This window comes from Cavia porcellus, unplaced genomic scaffold (genome assembly GCF_034190915.1).
Source record: "Cavia porcellus strain 051 isolate PalLab524CR breed Dunkin Hartley unplaced genomic scaffold, mCavPor4.1 scaffold_32, whole genome shotgun sequence".
In the NCBI taxonomy this organism is placed as follows: Eukaryota; Metazoa; Chordata; class Mammalia; order Rodentia; family Caviidae; genus Cavia; species Cavia porcellus.
This window is the reverse complement of record NW_026947515.1, coordinates 20,817,758-20,836,348: the sequence shown is the minus strand read 5'-3', so window position 1 is coordinate 20,836,348 and position 18,591 is coordinate 20,817,758. Positions and strand designations below refer to the sequence as shown.

The window sequence follows — 18,591 nt, the reverse complement described above, 5'->3', positions numbered from 1 at the left end:
TGATAAGAAAATATTTGAAGCTAGAGTATATGAAGTTTTACCCAAATATTTCAAGGAAAAAGACACTATGGTAACTACTATTAAGTCAGGTTATAAGGTGGTGAAGTACTAGGTTATTGAAACAGTCATGCTGTGACCTCTATTGTTATATTGTTATGTCCTGTTTTATCTCAATCTCCCCCTTATTGTTTCAAAAAAAATTATTTAGTCATTTCTTATGTTTGTCTTAATTAAAGAAAAAATTCAAAAAAATTAGGATATATAAATAGTAACTCTTTTCGATTTCCTATTAACTTGTTTTGAAGTCCTGTAGTACTCCCACGATCTTGTTTTGACTGATTAGACTCTGTTCCATTCTATATGATAGTATCAAGTTTGAAGACATAGGCAACTACTTTGAAGACAATAAGATTCACTAAGATACCCATTCTGGTTTGACTATTGTCTTCTTTGGAAGTCCTGTAATGTTTACAATGCCTAAGTTTTATTGGTCTTGTTCTCTACTGTTTTGTCCAACTTTATAATATCTAATAAGATAGACAATTCTTTTTAAGGAAACAAGGGACAACGTTGATAACCATTGTTGATAAACTTGTACTCTGTTCTACACCATGTGCTATGTCTATCCTTGGTATTGACTGACAGCTTTGTTTTGCCATATTTGACTGTATTCTTCCCCCCCCCCCCAAAGAAAGTAATAAGCACTAAGGAGTAATAAAATCCAAGATGTGTAAATTTTGTTGTAAAAAAGAGAGGGAAAAAAAAAGAAAAAGAAAAAGAGCTCTAACGGATATAACAGCAAGTGTGTTTGGGGGTGTTAAATAGCTGACTTTATCACTGTTTTTGGAACATTGAACACAGCTGTTTGCAGTCTCCCTGTTTGAATGTCCACCTTGTGTTCTTTGATACTGTGATTTGAGGAACTATTTTCAAGAAAATAGTGTGTAATCTACTAGCAGGTAATTTCTTACTGTTATGGTTTTTTGTTTTGTTTTGTTTTATTTTGTTTTGTAGTTCTGTATTGCGTGTACCCTTACGCCGCTTTGGTTTGTTTTGTGTTTTTCTCTTTTTCCTCTTAAATTTAAAAAAAAAAAAAAAAAAAAAAGAAAAAGACAAAAAAAAAAAAAGAATCACAATCTAGAAGAGAGATGCTTTCATTTATTTATTTTTTACTTTAAAGAGGGTAAAACTAAACATAACAAAACAGAACAAAGTAGATCAGAAGAAAACAATGTGACAGGTCTCAAAGCAAGATAACAGGATATCTACCATGGCTACCGTACTGTGTTTTGTTTTCTTCCAGATAGTTGTCCATATCTTCACACATAATGAATTCATACAAAATAGTATTAAAAATAGTATTAAACTGATCAGAACAGAGTGATGAAGGCATTATAGGCCTTCAAAACCAGATAATAGGAAAATCAACAATGACTGTCATAATGTCTCTCGTTCTCATTCAAATTAGCTGTCCATACCTTCATGTATGTTGAAATTAAACAATACTAAATAGACTAAAACCACTCTGAACAAAGAATAATAGCATTATTGGATTTTACGGCATGACGATACGGAATCCGCAATAGATACATGACGATACGGAATCCGCAATAGATACATGACGATACGGAATCCGCAATGGATACCATAATGTTTCTTTTTCTTCAAAGTAGCTGTTCATTTCATCATGCATAATATAATTGATTCTCATTTAGAGAAAGTTCTACTTGTGTACAAGCCTGAACATGTATACCTATTCTTTCTGTATTAGAGGGCAAAACAAACCAAAACAAAACAAATTACTAGAAAAACACATAACAAAAAAGACAAGTAACAATAGCAAAGAGCCAAAACAACGACAAACATAGGCCTTCAAGCCAAGGTGCTAGGAGCATAACTAGGGTTACATAATGGACTTCAGGAGTTCCTCAGATCACCGACACTAACATGCAAAATGGTTCCAATCCTATGAATGTTAGCTGTTTTGTTTCAAGAACTTATGGAATTTGTAGCACAATCATCTTAGCTATCCTAAGTGTGTTTATACAATTTTAGATATTTTTTCTTTTTCCTTCCTTTTTCTTTTTTCTCCTTTTCCTTGAGATATTTTTTCCCTTTTGAGCAGATTCTTATCCTTTCACTGTATTTATTGATGATTTTCTATCTTATGTACTCTTAGCTTTTCTTACAGTAGGGAGACAATATGGTATTTACAAATGTGAGTTTGATTTGTTTCACTTATGAGTATGGTCTCAAATTTCATCCATTTATTTATAAATATCTCAATGTGATCATTCTTTATAGCTGAGTAGTACTCCATTGTATAAAAATACATCTTTTTCATCCATTCCTTAGTTGATGGGCATTTAGGTTGTTTCCAAGATCTGGCGATTACAAATTGTGCTGCTATAAACATGGCTGCACATATATCACTGTGGTATGATGCTTTCAGTTCTTCTGGAAGTATGCCCAGAAGTGGAATAGCTGGGTCAAATGGGACTTTCAATCCCAGCTTTTTGAGGAACCTCCAGCCTGACCTCCAAAGTAGTTACACCAGTCTGCACTCCTACCAATAGTGGAGAATTGTTTTTTCCCCACAGTCTTTCCAGTATTTATTGTTGGTAATTTTTTTATCCTGGCCCTTCTTTCTGGAGTGAGATGGAACCTCAGTGTGATGCATTTCTCTAATGATCAGTGATACTGAACATTTTTTCATGTATTTAATTTGCCTTTTGTATTTCTTCATCTGAGAACTCTGTATTCATCTCAGATGCCCATTTTTGGATTGGGTCTTTGAATTTTGGGGCTCTGATTTTTTAAAATTCTTTATATGTCCTAGAAAGAAGTCCTTTTCTGAGGGACAGTTTACTAAGATTTTTCCCAATTTTTGGGTTTTCTTTTTGCTATACTGGAGATTTCTTTCGACATGCAAAAAACTTTTTAATAAGACATGATCCCAGTTATTGATTCTGGGAAGTATTTCCCATGTGGTTTGATTTTTATTCATGAATTCTTTACCTACCCCTTTGTCTTCAAGATTTCTACCTACTATGTCTTCCAACAGATTTAGTGTTTCTGTTTTAATATTCAGATCTTTGATCCATTTAGATTTTAGTTTAGTACATAGTGATAGACATGGGTCTAGTTTTAGTTTTTGGCATATGGAGAGCAATTTTTCCAGCACCATCTATTGAAGAGACTATCTTTCTTCCAGTGAACATGTTTTGCCCCTTTATCAAAGACAAGGTGGCTGAGTGTGTTTGTAGTTGTGGTTATATCTTCTCATTATTCCATTAATCTTCAGGTCTGTTTTTGTTCCAGTACCATGTTGACTTTATTACAGTAGCTTTGTTGTATAACTTCAAGTCAGGCATTGTGATGCCTCCTGCCTTGCCTTTGCTGCTTAGAATTGCCTTTGCTATTCTAGGTCTCTTCTGGTTCCATATAAATTTTAGGAATGATTTCTCTAGATCTGTGAAGTATGCAAGCGGTATTTTCATTCATTTCATTCATAACAATTTTGGGAGAATGCCCATTTTCACAATATTTGTTCTTCCTATTCATGAACAAGGAATATCTTTCTATTTTCTGAGGTCCTCTTTGATTTCATTTATTCTTTCAAAGAACCCAATTCTTTGATTCATTGATTCTTTGTATTTTGTCTTAGTCTCTATTGCATTGATTTCTGCTCTGATCTTTATAATTTCTTCCTTTCTTTTGGCTTTGGGCTTGGCTTATTCTTCTTTTTCTAGATGTTTGAGGTGTAACATCAGGTTGTTTATTTGTGTTCATTCTGTTTTCCTGATGTGGGAATTCTATAATAAAATTTTCCTCTGAGGACTGCTTTCATTGCATCCCACAAGTTCTGGTAAATTGCATTTGTATTTTCGTTTGCTTGTAGACATAGTTTAATTTCTTCTATAATTTTCTCTGTGACCCACTGATTGCTCAGGAGTGTATTATTCAATTTCCATGTGTTTGTGGGGTTTTGGCAGTTTCTTTTGTCATTAATTCCTAGTTTCATGGCGCTATGATCTGATAACATGCATGGGACAATTTCAGTTCTTTTGCATGTTCTATGGACTGGTATTTTAGAGAACATTCCATGTGCTGCTGAGAAGAATGTATATTTTGATGTTTTTGGGTGGAATACTCTGTATACATCCACCAAGTCCATTTGTTCATAAGTGTGATTCAGTTATGTTCTTTGCTGATTTTCTGTTTAGTTGATCTGTCCTTTTGTGTCAATAGAATATGAAGGTCTCTTGTTATAATTGTGTTATTGCTTACTTGATTTTTCATTTCTGTTAATATTTGTTTTGTATAGCTGGGTGCTCCTGAATTTGGTGCATAGATATTTAAGATTGTTATCTCTTCCTCTTAGAGTTTTTCCCTAACTAGTATGTAGTGACCTTCTTTGTCTCTCTTGACCATTCTTGGTTTGAAATTCAAATTGTCTGCAAACAGAATAGCTACCCCTGCTTTTTTTTGGGGGGGGGGGTTCTTGTTGTATGAAGTATTGTTTTCTATCCTTTGACTTTTAGTCTATGAGTTTCCTTTTGGGTTATATGGGTTTCTTGTATACAGCATATGGTTGGATGTTGTTTCTTGATCCATTCTGCCAGTCTGTTTCTTTTAATTGGTGAATTGAAGCCATTTACATTAATAGTTATAACAGATATATATTGGTTCATTTTTAACATGTTATCTTTCTGCTATTGGTTCTTTACCTTTCCAGTCTGTTTAATTGTTTACCTTGCTTAGTAGTTTTTTTCCTATGTCTATCTAGAATGTCTTTCAGTATTCTTTGCAAGATTGGTTTTGCGGTCATGAAGTTCTTCAGTTGTTCTTTGTAATGGAAGTATCTTAATTCTCCATCTATTTTGAAGGACAGTTTTGCAAGGTAATCAGTCTGGGTTAGAAGTCGTTTTCCTTTAGGATCTGAAATACTTTACTCCATGCTCTTCTTGACTTTATTGTTTGTACTGAGAAGTCTGCTGTGATTCTGATAGGCTTTCCTTTAGAGGTGATCTGTCTCTTCTCTCTAACAGCTTTTAATAGTCTGTTTTTATGTTGGATTTCTGGGGTGTTGATTATTATGTGTCTGGGTGTAGTTTTATTTTGGTTATGGCGATTTGGAGTTCTCTATGCTTCGCTGATCTGTATGTCAGTTTCCATTCTCATGTTTGGGAGATTTTCAGCTATTATTTCTGTAAATAACCTCTTGATATCATTTGTAGTGTCACCTTCTTTTTTATTTATACCTATCAGTCTTATATTGTTCTTCTTGCATCGTGTTGCAGTTGTTGAATTCTTATTTCCTATTCCTTGTTATTTTAAAAAGATTTTTCCTTTTCTATTCACTAGCTGCAATCTTGTCTTCGAGGTCTGAAAGTCTGTCCTCACTTTCATTTGTGGTGGTTTTGCTAACTTTCAATGGAATTTTTAATTTCCTGTATATCTCTTTGAATCTGCTTCATGCATTTGGTTTGTTTCTTATATTGTTCATTCAAGGTTTTCATCATTTTACATTGTTCCTCTAATTTTTTAACCATGTCTTCTTTAGATGTGTTCAGCATTTCTTTCATTGCATTTATCATTTCTTCTTTTACCTGGGAGATTATTTCTGATCTCAGTTTTATAGCTTCCTGGAGTTGTTTCTTTATTTCAATTGCTATCATTTCAGGTATTTCAGGTGTATGGCTTACATTTTCTTCTATGTCCATGTGTCCTAGGCTTGCTTGGGATGGGCTGGAGGTTTGAGATTGCATTTTTCTCTTTTGCTTTGTCATTATCCTATATTTCCAGGCTCTGAGCTATGTTCCAAGGCTCCCTTGTGTACTGGAAATCACCTCATGCACTTTCAGCTCATGAGGCGGCATACAGGTAGCTGTCTGCCATCCAGGAGTCACTGGGCCTGGCCCAGGTAGGCCCCGCCGGGACCTTCGGTGTGGCCTCTGGTGATTTGGGAGGCTGAGCTAGGTCTTACTGGCTCAGAGCGTTATTCCAAAGCTTCCTTGTGTGCTGGAAATCACCTTGCACGTGAGTCTGAATGTAGGCAGCTGTCCATGGAGAGATGCTTTTAAGCATTGCTTGTAGTCTCTCCCATAAGACTGCTCAATCCATGGGTCCCACAATCAGAGTACTAGGGCTATACCCAAGTACAGCTGTTGGCCTCTCTCTTCTGGAACTATGAATCTTGGGCAGTGAAACCCCAAGAAGGAGATGAAGACTGATTGTCCTATAAAGCTGCTGCTGACGGAAGAAGAGTGGCTTCCAGAGAAAAACAGAGGTGACCTTCTCAGAAGATGGGTACAGTAGTGATGGTAGGTACCCTAAATGAAAAAAGCAACAAAAACCAACATCCACATTCCTGCTACCTAGAGAGGAATACCGTTAAGGTTTTATGTGTTTCTTTTTAGTTTTACTTTGATGCCTATTAAATATATATTTTAAAAAGTCTTCTACAACTTAATACATTTTTTCTGCTTAATTTTACACTTTTTAGCTTTTTATTCCTGTCACCAAACAGTGTTCTTCAAAAATATGATTGTTCAAGCTGGGCGTGGTGGCTCACACCTGTAATCCCAGCCCTTAGAGGGCTGAGGCAAGGAAGTTGTTGCAAGTTCGAGAACAGCCTGGGCTACAAAGTAAGCCCAAGGCCAGCCTGAACTGCACAGTGAGCCCCTGTCTCAAAAAGACAAAAAAATATGATTGTTCAAAACCAAAGATGTCTTGTAAATAGAGTTTTGAATTGTTACGTTTTTAGGGTAAGTTCCAGTAAAAAGGATTAGTGTGCCACATGAGGAAAGGTGGGAGCCTGGTATGTGTTACACAAAAGTTTATATCATTTCTTTTTTTTTTAAATTTTATTTAAGGAGAAAAAGAAAAAAAAAACAGAAAAAGGGTAAAAAGGGTACAAGTTATACAGAATTTTAGAGAAAAAAATAAACAGTAGGAAATCACTAGTTAATGGATTGTCATCTTAGAAATATTTGTTCAAGTTACAAAATTAAAGCATATAAAGTGGACATTCAAATTGTGAGACTGCAAACAGTTCTGTTCAATGATCCAACAAAACTCAGTAATATCATTGTCTATCTTATACACTTAAATATACATGCAGTTATATCATTTAGAGCACTTTCTTTTCCTCTCTTTTGTACAATGACTATTACACATTTTGGGTTTTATTACTCCCACAGTTCTTATTACTTTTTTGGAAGACAGTAAAACCAAATGTGACATAACAGAACAGAGTCAGTCAAATCAAAAGGGTGGACATAATAGATAATATAAAAGCATAATACAAGGTGATCAATAATGGTTACCATAATGCCTCCTGCTATCTCAAATAGAATTGACTATATCATCAGTTATAATAAAATTGAACAAAACAGTAAAGAACGAAACCAACAAAACCAAAACATTGGAGACATTACAAGTCTTCAAAAGTAGATAATAGTCAACCAGAATGGGCGTCAAAATGAATCCCACTATCTTCACAGCTGTTGCCTAAACTTTTGAACCTGGTACTATCAAGCAAAACAGAATAGAAGGACATCAGTCAAAAACAAGATGATGAGAGCAATACAGGGCTTCAAATTAAGTTAATAGAAAATCAAAGTGGGTTACTATAATATATCCTGCTATTTTTTAATTTATTTTCCCCTTAATTAAAAGGATAAAAATAAAAAAGTAAATAATAAAATGGAGATTGAGATAAAAGAGGGCATAACAACAAAACAGCGCAGATCAAAACATAACCATTTAAGCAGAATAGTGTTTCACCACAATATAATCCCGATATAAAAGTAGTTACCATATTGTCTCTTTCCTTGAAATCTTTGAGTATAACTCCATATACTGTAGCATCAAATATATCAAAACAATGTAAAACCATTCAAGAGAATGACAGTATTACAGGGTATTTAGAATCAACTAACAGAAAATGAACAATGGTTTCTATATAATCTCCTTGTCTATAAAAGTTTTTGTTTATACTATCACATATAATAAAATCCAATAAGATACAACATGTTAAGACCTATGGAGACAGAAGAACAAAAGCTTGATGGGACTTCAAAACAAGATGATACTAAATCAGCATTACCTATTATGACGTTGTTTTCTCCAAAATAGCTGTTCCTATCATCCAATCTTCTCTGTCTCATTTCTGTTGAGCTCTTTTTCTGTCATTAGTTGTCAGTTTGTCTTATTTTGTTTTCTGCTCCATTCATTGTGACCTCTCTGCCACTATTTCTGGATTCTTCGTATTTTCCTTTTTTAGAATATTCTGCAGTATCTCTGTAGAGTTGAATTGGTGGTTGCATATTCCCCTAGTTCCTCTTTATCCTGGAAGCACCTTGTTTTTCCATCAATTTCCAGGGATAGTTGTGCAGGATATATCAATCTTGGCTGGAGGTTATTATCTTTCAAAGCTTGAATTATTTCCCCCTACGCTCTTCATGATTTGATGGTTTGTGCTGAGAAGTCTGCTGTAATTCTGATGGATGTTCCCTTGTAAGTGATCTGTTTCTTGTCTCTGACGGCTTTTAATATTCTGTTCTTATATTGGATTTCTGGTATTTTGATTATTATATGCCTGGGTATAGCTCTGTTTGGGTTGTAGGTGGCTGGGGTCCTGTATGCTTCATACATCTGAGTATCTTTACCTTTTGCTAAATTGGGAAAATTCTCCTGGATTATTTCTGCGAATAGCTTTTGTAGTTCATTTGTTTGTGTCCCTACCTCTTCTTTTATGTTCTTAATTCTTAAGTTATAAATCCTCTTATCATCTTCTTGTCTTTGTATTATTGCTGTTTGTTTCTTTGTTATTTTTAAGAAGTTTTTCATTTCATGCTCCCACATTACAAATCTGTCCTCCGGTTCAGATAATCTATCCTTAGTTTCTTTCAAGTGTTATGCCAGTTTTCGATAGAGTTTTTAGTTTCCTGGTAATCTCTTTGAACCTGCTTCACATATTCTATGTTTTCTCTATTTTCTCCATCAAACAATTCTCCCTTTTTTTCTGTTCTTCCATTCCACCATCTGTTCTTTCTTGGGTGGTGCTTAGCATTTCTCTAACTATTCTGCTTATGTCTTGCTTCAGGTCATTAATAACTTTATTCCTGAACTCGTCTATGAGGCTCTGGAGATAGTGCTTTATGTTTATTGGTACCGTGTCTGCTATTGCCTGTTTCTCAGGATTGGGGGCTGAGGAGCCTTTCTTCTTGCTCCCTCTTCCCATATTCTTTGTTCTTTACATATGCAAGCGTATATAGGAGGCCCAGCTTCCTTCCCTGGTGGCCACAGTCTGTTTGAATTGCGTTGGCTAGGTGTTCCCACCCACCGCAGCGCACCAGGGAGTTACGGACCAAGCAGCCTATGCGGGGCCCACCCCTCCAGGTCAATCTACCAAAGGCTTCACTGCTAGGGCACATCTCCAGGCACTGAGACCTGGGTTGTGCTATCGTACTGGGTCTCAGCCAGCAGTGTCCTGTAGGCTAGGCACTGCTCATCAATCCTGCTTAAGAGGGGATATGTGACTGAAGTCACTACAGTGCCCTGTTCCAGCAAGTCTGCCTGGTCCCAGAATGTTCTGTGTTGGAGTCTCCTAGACCGTGGAAGAGTCCCAGTTTCCCTCACTCACCACTGGTTGATGCACGGCTCCCCATCCATTCTGCTCTCAGCTCCGTTCACCAATTCCCGTTCTCAGAGCTTTCGCGCGTCTCTCTCCCTGCCGAGCCGATTCAGACGCAGCAGCGGCGGCAGGAAACCCAAATCGCGGCTTCCAAAGGCACAGGCTCCAGCTTCCACGCTGAGGCTTTATCCGTTCCTGTTATAGCACCATGATTGCATTCCCAGTTGGTTTCTCTCAGCCCAGTTGGTTCTTGGGTCATCAGAATGTATCTCCTCTTGCTTAGGAATCCTCACTCGGCACCATTCCTGGATTCTAAGCTGGGAGGTTCTCGGAGAACCTCCGCAGCTGCTGCTATCTGTCCGCCATGTTCTCTCTCTGCTGGTTATATCTATTTCCACTGCACTAGGTGTGTGCACAGTCCAAACCTCCTCCGGCTCAGGCTGAGCCCTGGCAGGTCAGCTGTTAGAGGAAGTGTGACACTAGGCACAGACATGAAGCAGGGAGAGTGTGAAGGATATCTGAGGACATTTTGGGAGAAATGTTTTGGCCAGTGGCTATAGGAAGTGGCTAGAAAGTGGGTGTAGGCCATGCTGAGCATGTTAACTTATCCATGTCCCAACCATCTGGGATGAAGGTAGCTTCTACCATACTGGCTACCATACACATCTACCATCTTGCCTACCCACTATCTCTGACACCCCTTCTGTCCTGCTTGCCACCTGCCTGCCTTCCTACCCACCACCCTTCCCTGCCTGGGTGGATAATACTTCGTACCTTAGCTGACTGTGGTCAGGAAGTAGGTGTCACTGGTTTCTCCATACTTCCCCTAGGGCTGGTGATGAAGGGCAGGGGGCTGGTCTAGGACATGCAGGCATGGTATGTTGCCTCCTGGCAGCCCTATTCTCAGACCTCAGACCATTCTTACTCTTTTTGTTTTGTTTTTGGTACCAGGGATTGAACTCATGATCTCGTGTTTGCCAGGCAGATTCACACTGCTGAGCTAAACCCCCAGCCTTCTCAGACCACTCTTACAGGCCCACATTCAGCTCTGTCCACTGGAGTGGGATTGCCATGAGAATCCTAAGTGGGAATCCTTCTCCATGAGTAATCTCTTCTGAAGACCTAGTCAAAAAGAAGGGAATCTGGTAGCCATGATCTCACTCTCTGTCACACACTAGGTTTAGAAATGGTCTACATCCAGGTTACCAGAACCTTCCTTCATCCTAGAGTGTGCTGACATTTAACCTCAGACCTCTGGATAACAAGCTTGTATGGGCTAAAGCAGTATGTAGGTAAGGGCGTTTCCCTGTGATGATCTTCCTAATAGCTTTGTAGAGTGGGGACTGTTTTTATCTCTATTTTACAATGGGGAAAGTGAGGCATGGAGAGATTGAGGTGCTTGTCCAAGGTCAGCAACATGAGGGTAGTGAGTCAAATGTCAGAGCCCATGCAGTGCTGCCCTATGCCACACCACCTCTCTACTCAAGCTCCACCAGACTGGAGCTTAAGTAGCATGATTTATGGGGGCCCCATATTATAATCCCAATAGTAATTGTTTATAATATGGTAATCCAATTGTTATGTATTATAATCCAAATATTATAATCCTTTTCCCAATCTACCTCGTAATCCAGAAAGTTATATTTGTAATCCTATAGATATGTTGTTGGAATTCCAGTGAGTTAACGCCAATCTACTATTGCCAGTGCAACTCATGGTGAAAGTAAAGACACCAAGACATATTCAAAGTTATGAGCAGCCAAGTTAAGTCCTATTCAAGTGAGGATATAAGGACAAAGGCCTTGGTCCAAAGCCTCTCCCAGAATGTAGTATCTTGTAAAGAAGGGAGTGGTTCAAGGATGAGTGAGGATGGTGGGAACTACATGAGTAGCCTGAGCTGCCTAGCCAGGTGGGGAGAAAAGCATCTTTGTAAAATGCAAGGAGAGAGATATGCAGAAGGACCAGACTGTATAAATCCATTGGGATAGCATATGAATGAATTTACGACACTGTTGCTTCAGTTTCTGATACGTAAACTTTTGTACCCTTTGGAGTCATAGCCCCTTTATTTTGAGGCTCGTGCCCGGTTGACATTCCTGGAACTGACTTCTTCTGCCATTATGCTGCATTTAACTAATTGACAGGGAATATAATGCAAGGAAACAGGAAACTGTCAGGTTGGCCTTTAAGATCGTATCAGTACTTCAGCTGGTCTTATTTGCATTGCTTAGAGCCAGTTGAAGAGAGAAGGAAATGCTGTACCCTGCTTTGTACATATCAGTGTATGGAAATAAGACTCAATTTAACTAATGTTGCAGCGATTGTTCTGCATTTAAGGAGAGGTGCCCACATAGTTTTCTACAATGATTTTTGCTTTTTGTCCCATAGAGAGGTTTTTGAAAACCCACAGCAAGTTTTTTGTGCACAGACATGACATTGTAGCCTGACTTTTTCCATAAGGGAAGTAATGACATGTCACATTAAGTGAGGTGCTGGAGTGTGAAGCAAAGTATGTTCTCGTGATTTCAAGGCTCATTTCTGAATGAAATGTTAGTGGAGTCTAGTTTAGTTTTAACAATAAATGTTTGGTACAGTGCTTGCCTAAGAGACTCTGGATTAGATTCTCAGGAATACTCACACACATACACCAGAAAGAAAGAATGAAACAAAGAGGTAATGAGTTAAGTTTCTTTGCATATTTTACTCCAAATTGTCCAGTTATTCCCCATATGGAGACCTCTGGTCCATTTATGTTAAAAGGCCCAATGATTTCTTCTGCCATGTTGAGAAAATAGATTCTTTTAGGAATGGTATGTGAACCACACAACTGTCACCCAGTAGCTTTACCCTGGAGCTCGGGGTGTGTTTTTGATTCACCTCAGTTGTCTTAGTCCATTTTCTATTGCTGTAACAAGATGGCAGGGACTATTTTATGAAAAAAGAGATTTATTTTGCCTCATGGTTCCAGGGGCTGAAAGTCCAAGACCAAGGTGCTGATGTCTTGTTATCATCTGGTAAGGACCTCTTGTGGCTTTAGCTCAGGGAGGAAAGCAGAGTGGCCTACAGGCAGATAGTACATGTTCTAATGTCAACCCTGCTGTCTGCTTAAAGCTGGTCATTTTGTCACCTGATAGGGATGATGGACAGAAGTGTTGATACCTTGAAGGGCCCTGGGTCAAGCCATCTATCCTGAAGACTTCTGGGCTTTGGGGTATTGTCTTTCAAATGGTTTGTACCCCATTACCCCCAACACTTCTGGTTTTGGGTCTGTGCACCTGCAACAGTCTTGCCAGTTAGCACACTCCAGTTCTGAGCTTTGGGTCTGGTCCTACGCCTGGGAACCATGTGGCTTACGGAGCACCAGGCCCTGGATTGGCAGCTGTCCTGGCTGTCTGTCCCATCCATGCCTCTGCTCTTCCGTGGCACCGTCCTCTCTAGCATCTTCCTTCCTCCATTTTCATGGTTACTGGGCTCTTGACTCCTGGGCTTGGTGCCTACAGCTCTGGGCCTTGATTCTCATGTTACACCTGGTGTTTAGAGGTTTCCCCAAAGCTTCCTGCAGTCATGGGTGGGGCTTTTCAGAGGTGGCTAGGCTAGAGTGTGTGATTATTAAATGAGTCCACTGGTTGTTTTGGGAGTGGAAATGGCTTGGAAAGAAGGCAGGTGGGCTGCTGCTCCTGCTCCCTCACTGCTTTGCTGCCTTGTTGTTTCTGCACACGGTGGCCTGTTTCTCCTCTGCCCCTCCGCCATGCCTGGCTTGGGGCCAGCCAGCTATGAATGGAAACTTCTACAAACTGTGAGCTGAAATAAACCTTTCCTCCTTTAACTTTGAGTGTAAGATATTTTATCTTAGCAATGGGAAAAGTAAGATATCCCTTCAATAATTCTTTAGACACACGTAATTTAGATTTTGTTTGACTTTTTTCCAGTTCTGGTTTGCAAATGATAGTGCCATTTTTTTTTTGGTGTTTTTTGTTTTTATCAGTACCAGGGATCGAACTCACGACTGCCTGCTTGCAAGGCAGGCGCTTATGCCGCTGAGCTAAACCCCCAGCCCCACGACAGTGCCATTTTATGCTTAGGTAACTTTACACTTTGCTAAGCTGAACTATATTGTTTGATTATTTTATTTTATAGTATTAGGGATCAAATTCAAGATCTCCACATTGAGCTATATCTCCAGCTTTTTTTCTTTCAGAAATTTCTTTTCTTTTCTTTTTTTTTTTTTTTTTTTTTTTTTTTTGAGACAGTGTTTCACTATGCAGTTCAGGCTGGTCTTGAATCCACTTTGTAGCCGGAACTGGCTTCAAACATGTGATCCTCCTACCTCAGCCTCCCAAGTGCTGGGATTACAGGTGTATGCCACCACACCTGGATTTTTTTTTTAAATTTTGAGGCAGAGTCTTGCTAAATTGCCCAGGTTGGGCTTGAGCTTACAATCTTTCCATCTCTGCCTCCTAAGTAGGTGGGATTATAAGTGTGCATACATCTGGCTGGCTAAACTGTTTTATCTCTAGTGTTTTCCGGAACCAACATGTTAGGTCATTAGTGAGTAGCACTTCCCTAACGCTGAGGCAGCGATAGTCCTAGTGGATAGTCCTGTTCCAGTCTTATCCTGTACTCGAGGAGTCCCTCTAAGGCAAACCTGGCTGAGGGTATCCCACCACCCCTCCTCGCTCACTCTATTTGTGAACCTTCCTTGAGGTGTATCATCCTGTACCGCCCAGGGTTGACCTCAGGCACACTGCTGATGCTGCATACTGAATGAGATTGACAGCAGGGAAGGCTTTGCGTGTGTGGAGATGGAAGTGCGCAATGGAGTCTCTGTACCTTCTGTTCAATTTTGCTGTGAACCTAACACTGCTCTGAAAAATAGGCTGTGAGCTATGGATGATGCCCAATAGTAGGCCATGGGCTTAGCAAAAGAGAGAGGAGGAAGGGGCCAACTTCCCACTGTTCCTTCCCTTCAAGGGTGTACCCTCAGTGACCCAAGACCTCCCGTGAGGCCCTGTCTCTTAAAGGTTCTACCACTTTCCTAGCCCCACTTTGGGGACTGAGATTTATTAATATATGGGTCTTCGGGAGACATTCAGGATCCAAAGTGCAGCAATTCCCGATGTGGATCAGCATTCTGAGGAAACTGCATCTTGAGGGGCCAGGGGTGGCGCTCAGCAGCTTCCCACAGTCCAGTGCCTCCATTCTCAGACTGTGGTGGGTGATGGGAGTTAGGCTTGGATGTGGGCTGAGACCCAGAGCTAGAATCTTTTCCTGAGCACTTGCTCTGTACTGGCCCACTGATGAGACATTTGCACATTTTCCCAGTTTCCCCTGCAGTTAGTGGTAAGGCAGGTACTGTTATTTTCCCTGTTCATCAGCATGGATTGGACAGCTGTTGAGCAAGGCCCCACCATGGTAGGCCCCACCATGGTATCATAAGCTCTCATGATAGTGAGAGCTTCCCAGCTGCCTGAAGGGAATGCAGGGGTCAGTCTGTCCACAGCTATCTGCCTATGGTGTGGTAATTCCATCCTCACTGAGCCACCTCATGAACTGGGTGGAATCCTGCAGCTTCATAGTGGAAGAGCTTTCAGAATAGAGGACCAGCAGGTCATTGCAGGTCTGCCTCTGTAGGAAAAATGCCATCTGGGGGAGGGAAGCCACCTGGCCACATGGGCAGGGAAAGGAAAGGGATTCCCAGTGCCCAGGAGCTATGAGGCACAAGTGATTTGCCAGGCCCTAGTGGCAGCATCACACTCCAGTACCTCTGCTGTCCATGTGTCTGTTACCTTGCAGATTTCTTGTCTATCTCCTACAGCCTTGGAGTACTGGCTATAGAAAGTGTTTGTCCCTTGCACTGGTGTGGAGTTTGGAGTCCAGTGGCTTTTTCCTGCCCCTAATTGTTCCTCTGTGGTCTGTCTCAGCGTTCTGCCATGAGCAGTCTAAACATGCCTATGACCGATGACCCTTCTAGCATTGAGCTCTGAGGGCAGAGCTCTTTCTGTGCTGCTTGCACATCAAGAAGAAAGGAGCCTGTGGGCATAGTGGTGGCTGATGTGGCTGACCCACTGAGACTGTACACTGAGGGCCTACTGTGTTGCCCTAGAGACACCAGGCGTGGGTCTGAGTCATGATCCTGTAGCCTTCTAGCTACAGGACATGGACATGGGACATGCTCTCCCTGGGCATGAGCTTTCTAGGTGATACCTGTCCTTCATCAGTGCTCTGGCACTGGGAGCACCTAGCTGTTCCCCACTTCTCTGATGTCACTCTTCTCATCTTCCTGTTCACTTCAGTATGCCTGGGTGGAGAAGCACTTTGGCCCTGACTTTCTGGAGCAGATTGTGCTGACCAGAGACAAGACTGTAGTGTCTGCTGACCTTCTCATAGATGACCGGCTGGACATTATAGGCAAGTGGCTTGCGGCAGGGGAGGTGTGGGTGAAGCAGGCCCAGGGTCCCATGCTCTCTTTTCCCAGAGTGGCTACTCCTCTGCAGCTTCCTTGTCCCTGGCTGTCCGTTGTGTCACCAGGTCTTGTCAGGTGTCCAGGCTGGAGCTGGCACTGAGTCTCCTACCAGGGAGACAAGGTTCTTTCAGCATGTGGCTTGGGGTGGGTGGGAAACTACTGGAGTCAGGAAGTTCAGGACCCAGCTTTAGGCTTCACTTGCTAAGTGCCCTCCAGTGATCACTTCACACTCCTGGGCCTTGCCTTCTTCATGTAAAAGGAGGACTTGACTGTGAATTTCAGATCTTTGCTCTTAGCAACAAACCCTTCCCCACCCCACTCCCACTTCACCCATTTGCTTGGAGACAGTTTGGACTGCGCCTAGCATACAACAGGGAAGCACTGCATAGTTTCTTTGTTTTAAGGTGGTTTGAGTGTTATGTTTGTCCCTGTTTCTTACAGATGACATCCTCCCAAAACAACTAACCAGCCAACCAGTCACCGACTAGCCAATAAAAGGAGAGGGCATAGCTGGGTGTGGTAGTGTACACTTGTAGTCCTAGCACTCGGGGAGGGGGGGCTGGGTATAGCCATGAGTTTGAGGTCAGCCTGGGCCACATAGTATGTTCAAGGCCAGCTTGAACTACATAGTGAAACCCTGTCTCAATAAATAAAATTTAAAAATGGAAAAGAAAGAAGAGGGGACCATTTAGCTGAGAGGGCAGGGTAGGAGAGCTTCAGGCGCAGTAGAATCTGTCTGCATCCATACTTAGTTTCCTTGTCTCCTGTCTCAGTTCTGCCTGTTTTATAGCGTCTGCAGGCAGCTCTCTCCTCCTGGAGTCTCTGGTAGCTGCAGGTTAGTCTCTTCTCTTGGATACTTAGTGGGGAAATACATTCTCTGTGCCTAGAGGGTGGGGTTCACAGGGCCCACATATGTGCTCAGGGGCAGGGCCAGCCCCTCCAAGCCCCATGATCTCCCAGAGGAACTCAGGGCTACCGTTGCCCATGGGGCCTGGTGGGCTCCTGCCTCCAACCACAGGAAGCAAGGAGAGGCCTATGTGGAGGAAGCCAGAGGGGCATTTCCGACCAGCATTGCCAGTGGGGCCAGGAGAGGGATTGAAGCTTGGGAGCCCAGGGAACCTGGGGTCGATGCTGGTGAGCTGCATGGCTGCTGTGACCTAGTGTTCCCGCCTGGAGCAGTGCTGGGTGGCCAGGCATGCAGCTCTCCTCGGACCCTCCCTCCACAGGGTTGGTAAGGACCCCAGCATCAGTGTTGAGCACATGGACTACATGCTACATCCAGCTGTGATGGTGCAGTGCCTCATCTAATCTTCATGCCCCAGCAAAGGTGCTTTCACAAGCACCACCTTCCAGATTAAGGAAACACTCCAGCAGTACGTAATGCCAGTGCCCAGGCTCAGGGTTCCTGGACTGAAGTGCTGCTTTCCTGCTGCAGGGGCTGAGCCACACCCCAGCTGGGAGCATGTCCTCTTCACATCCTGCCACAACCAGCATGTGTGGCTGCCTCCCTCACGCCGCCGGCTGCACTCGTGGGCGGATGACTGGATGGCCATTCTGGACAGCAAGCGGACCCGCTGACGGCTGCGCTGTGACTCCTCGTTGACTGACTCCAGTGCTCCTGCTCAGGGCCTGTAGACCTGTGGCTCCCTCTGGACATGTAGGCCAAGACCACCTCCTGCTGCATGCCCCTTCCCCAGCCCTGCCAGGCCTTAACCTGCTTTTGGGCTAGGGCTGGGCCACTGGACCCTGGACAGAGACATATGCATCCAGGAGGTTTGGGCTGACCTTGGGCAGTGGCCCCAAGATGCCAGGGGCTCTAGGCCTCATGCCAGAGAGTTGTTAAGGCCAGCAGCTCTGCCTACTTGCTGGAGGAGGTCCTTGAATTGTCAGGGCACCCTGGTCTCTGGGTCTGCTGCTGTCAGCTGGAAGTGCCAGGAATGTGACAACTGAGGTGCTTCCTGGTGGGCCTGAGGCCCTTACTGTCCTGACCACAGGACCCATCCTACTTGCCCAGCCTGTCTGGGCTTCCCAATGACCTGTGTCATGTGTTCAACAAACACTTAGCAGGTTCAAGCCACCAGGTTCTGTGCTGGCAGCCAACACTGGCCCTGCCTATGACCAGCTCCAAGGTATCGCTGCTCTGTCCCTAGGACCCTGCTCAGGACCCAGCAGAGTCAGTAGCCTGAATGTTTGTTGAATGTATGAGAAATAAATATTGTTAATTTAGACCCTGAGGTTGTGGCCTCCTGTGGCTCCCACCCTATGATCCTCTACCACAGACCCCTCCTTAAGAACCAAATGTCTAGGGTCACACACACTGACAAGAGGGGCTTCAGGGTACTCCCCCCCCAATCTGTGCTGTGTCTGTACAAGCTGCCAGTGAAGGCCCAGGCAGGATGGCCCGGTGTGGCAGAGTGGGCAGCCCTAGGGTCTTCGGTTGTGGCTAGGTCCTCTGCCCACCTGCCCAGCTTCTCCATGTCTTGGC

General features: G+C 42.3%; 1 protein-coding gene across 3 annotated transcripts in view; it reads left to right on the top strand.

The window, feature by feature from the left end:
- Nucleotides 1-18,334, top strand: part of Nt5m (5',3'-nucleotidase, mitochondrial) — a 45,468-nt gene extending 27,134 nt beyond the window's left edge. Inside the window, exons 4-6 of one of the 3 annotated variants that reach the window (XM_063242590.1) lie at nt 15,937-16,051; nt 16,548-16,625; nt 17,542-17,686. In XM_063242590.1, the coding sequence (XP_063098660.1) occupies nt 15,937-16,051; nt 16,548-16,594 (162 nt within the window). In that variant the 3' untranslated portion in view covers nt 16,595-16,625; nt 17,542-17,686. Of the gene's footprint in view, nt 1-15,936; nt 16,052-16,547; nt 16,626-17,541 lie in introns of all 3 variants that reach the window. The other 2 variants (XM_063242588.1, XM_063242589.1) reach the window with 2 other exon arrangements.
- The last annotated feature ends 257 nt before the right edge of the window (nt 18,335-18,591 follow it).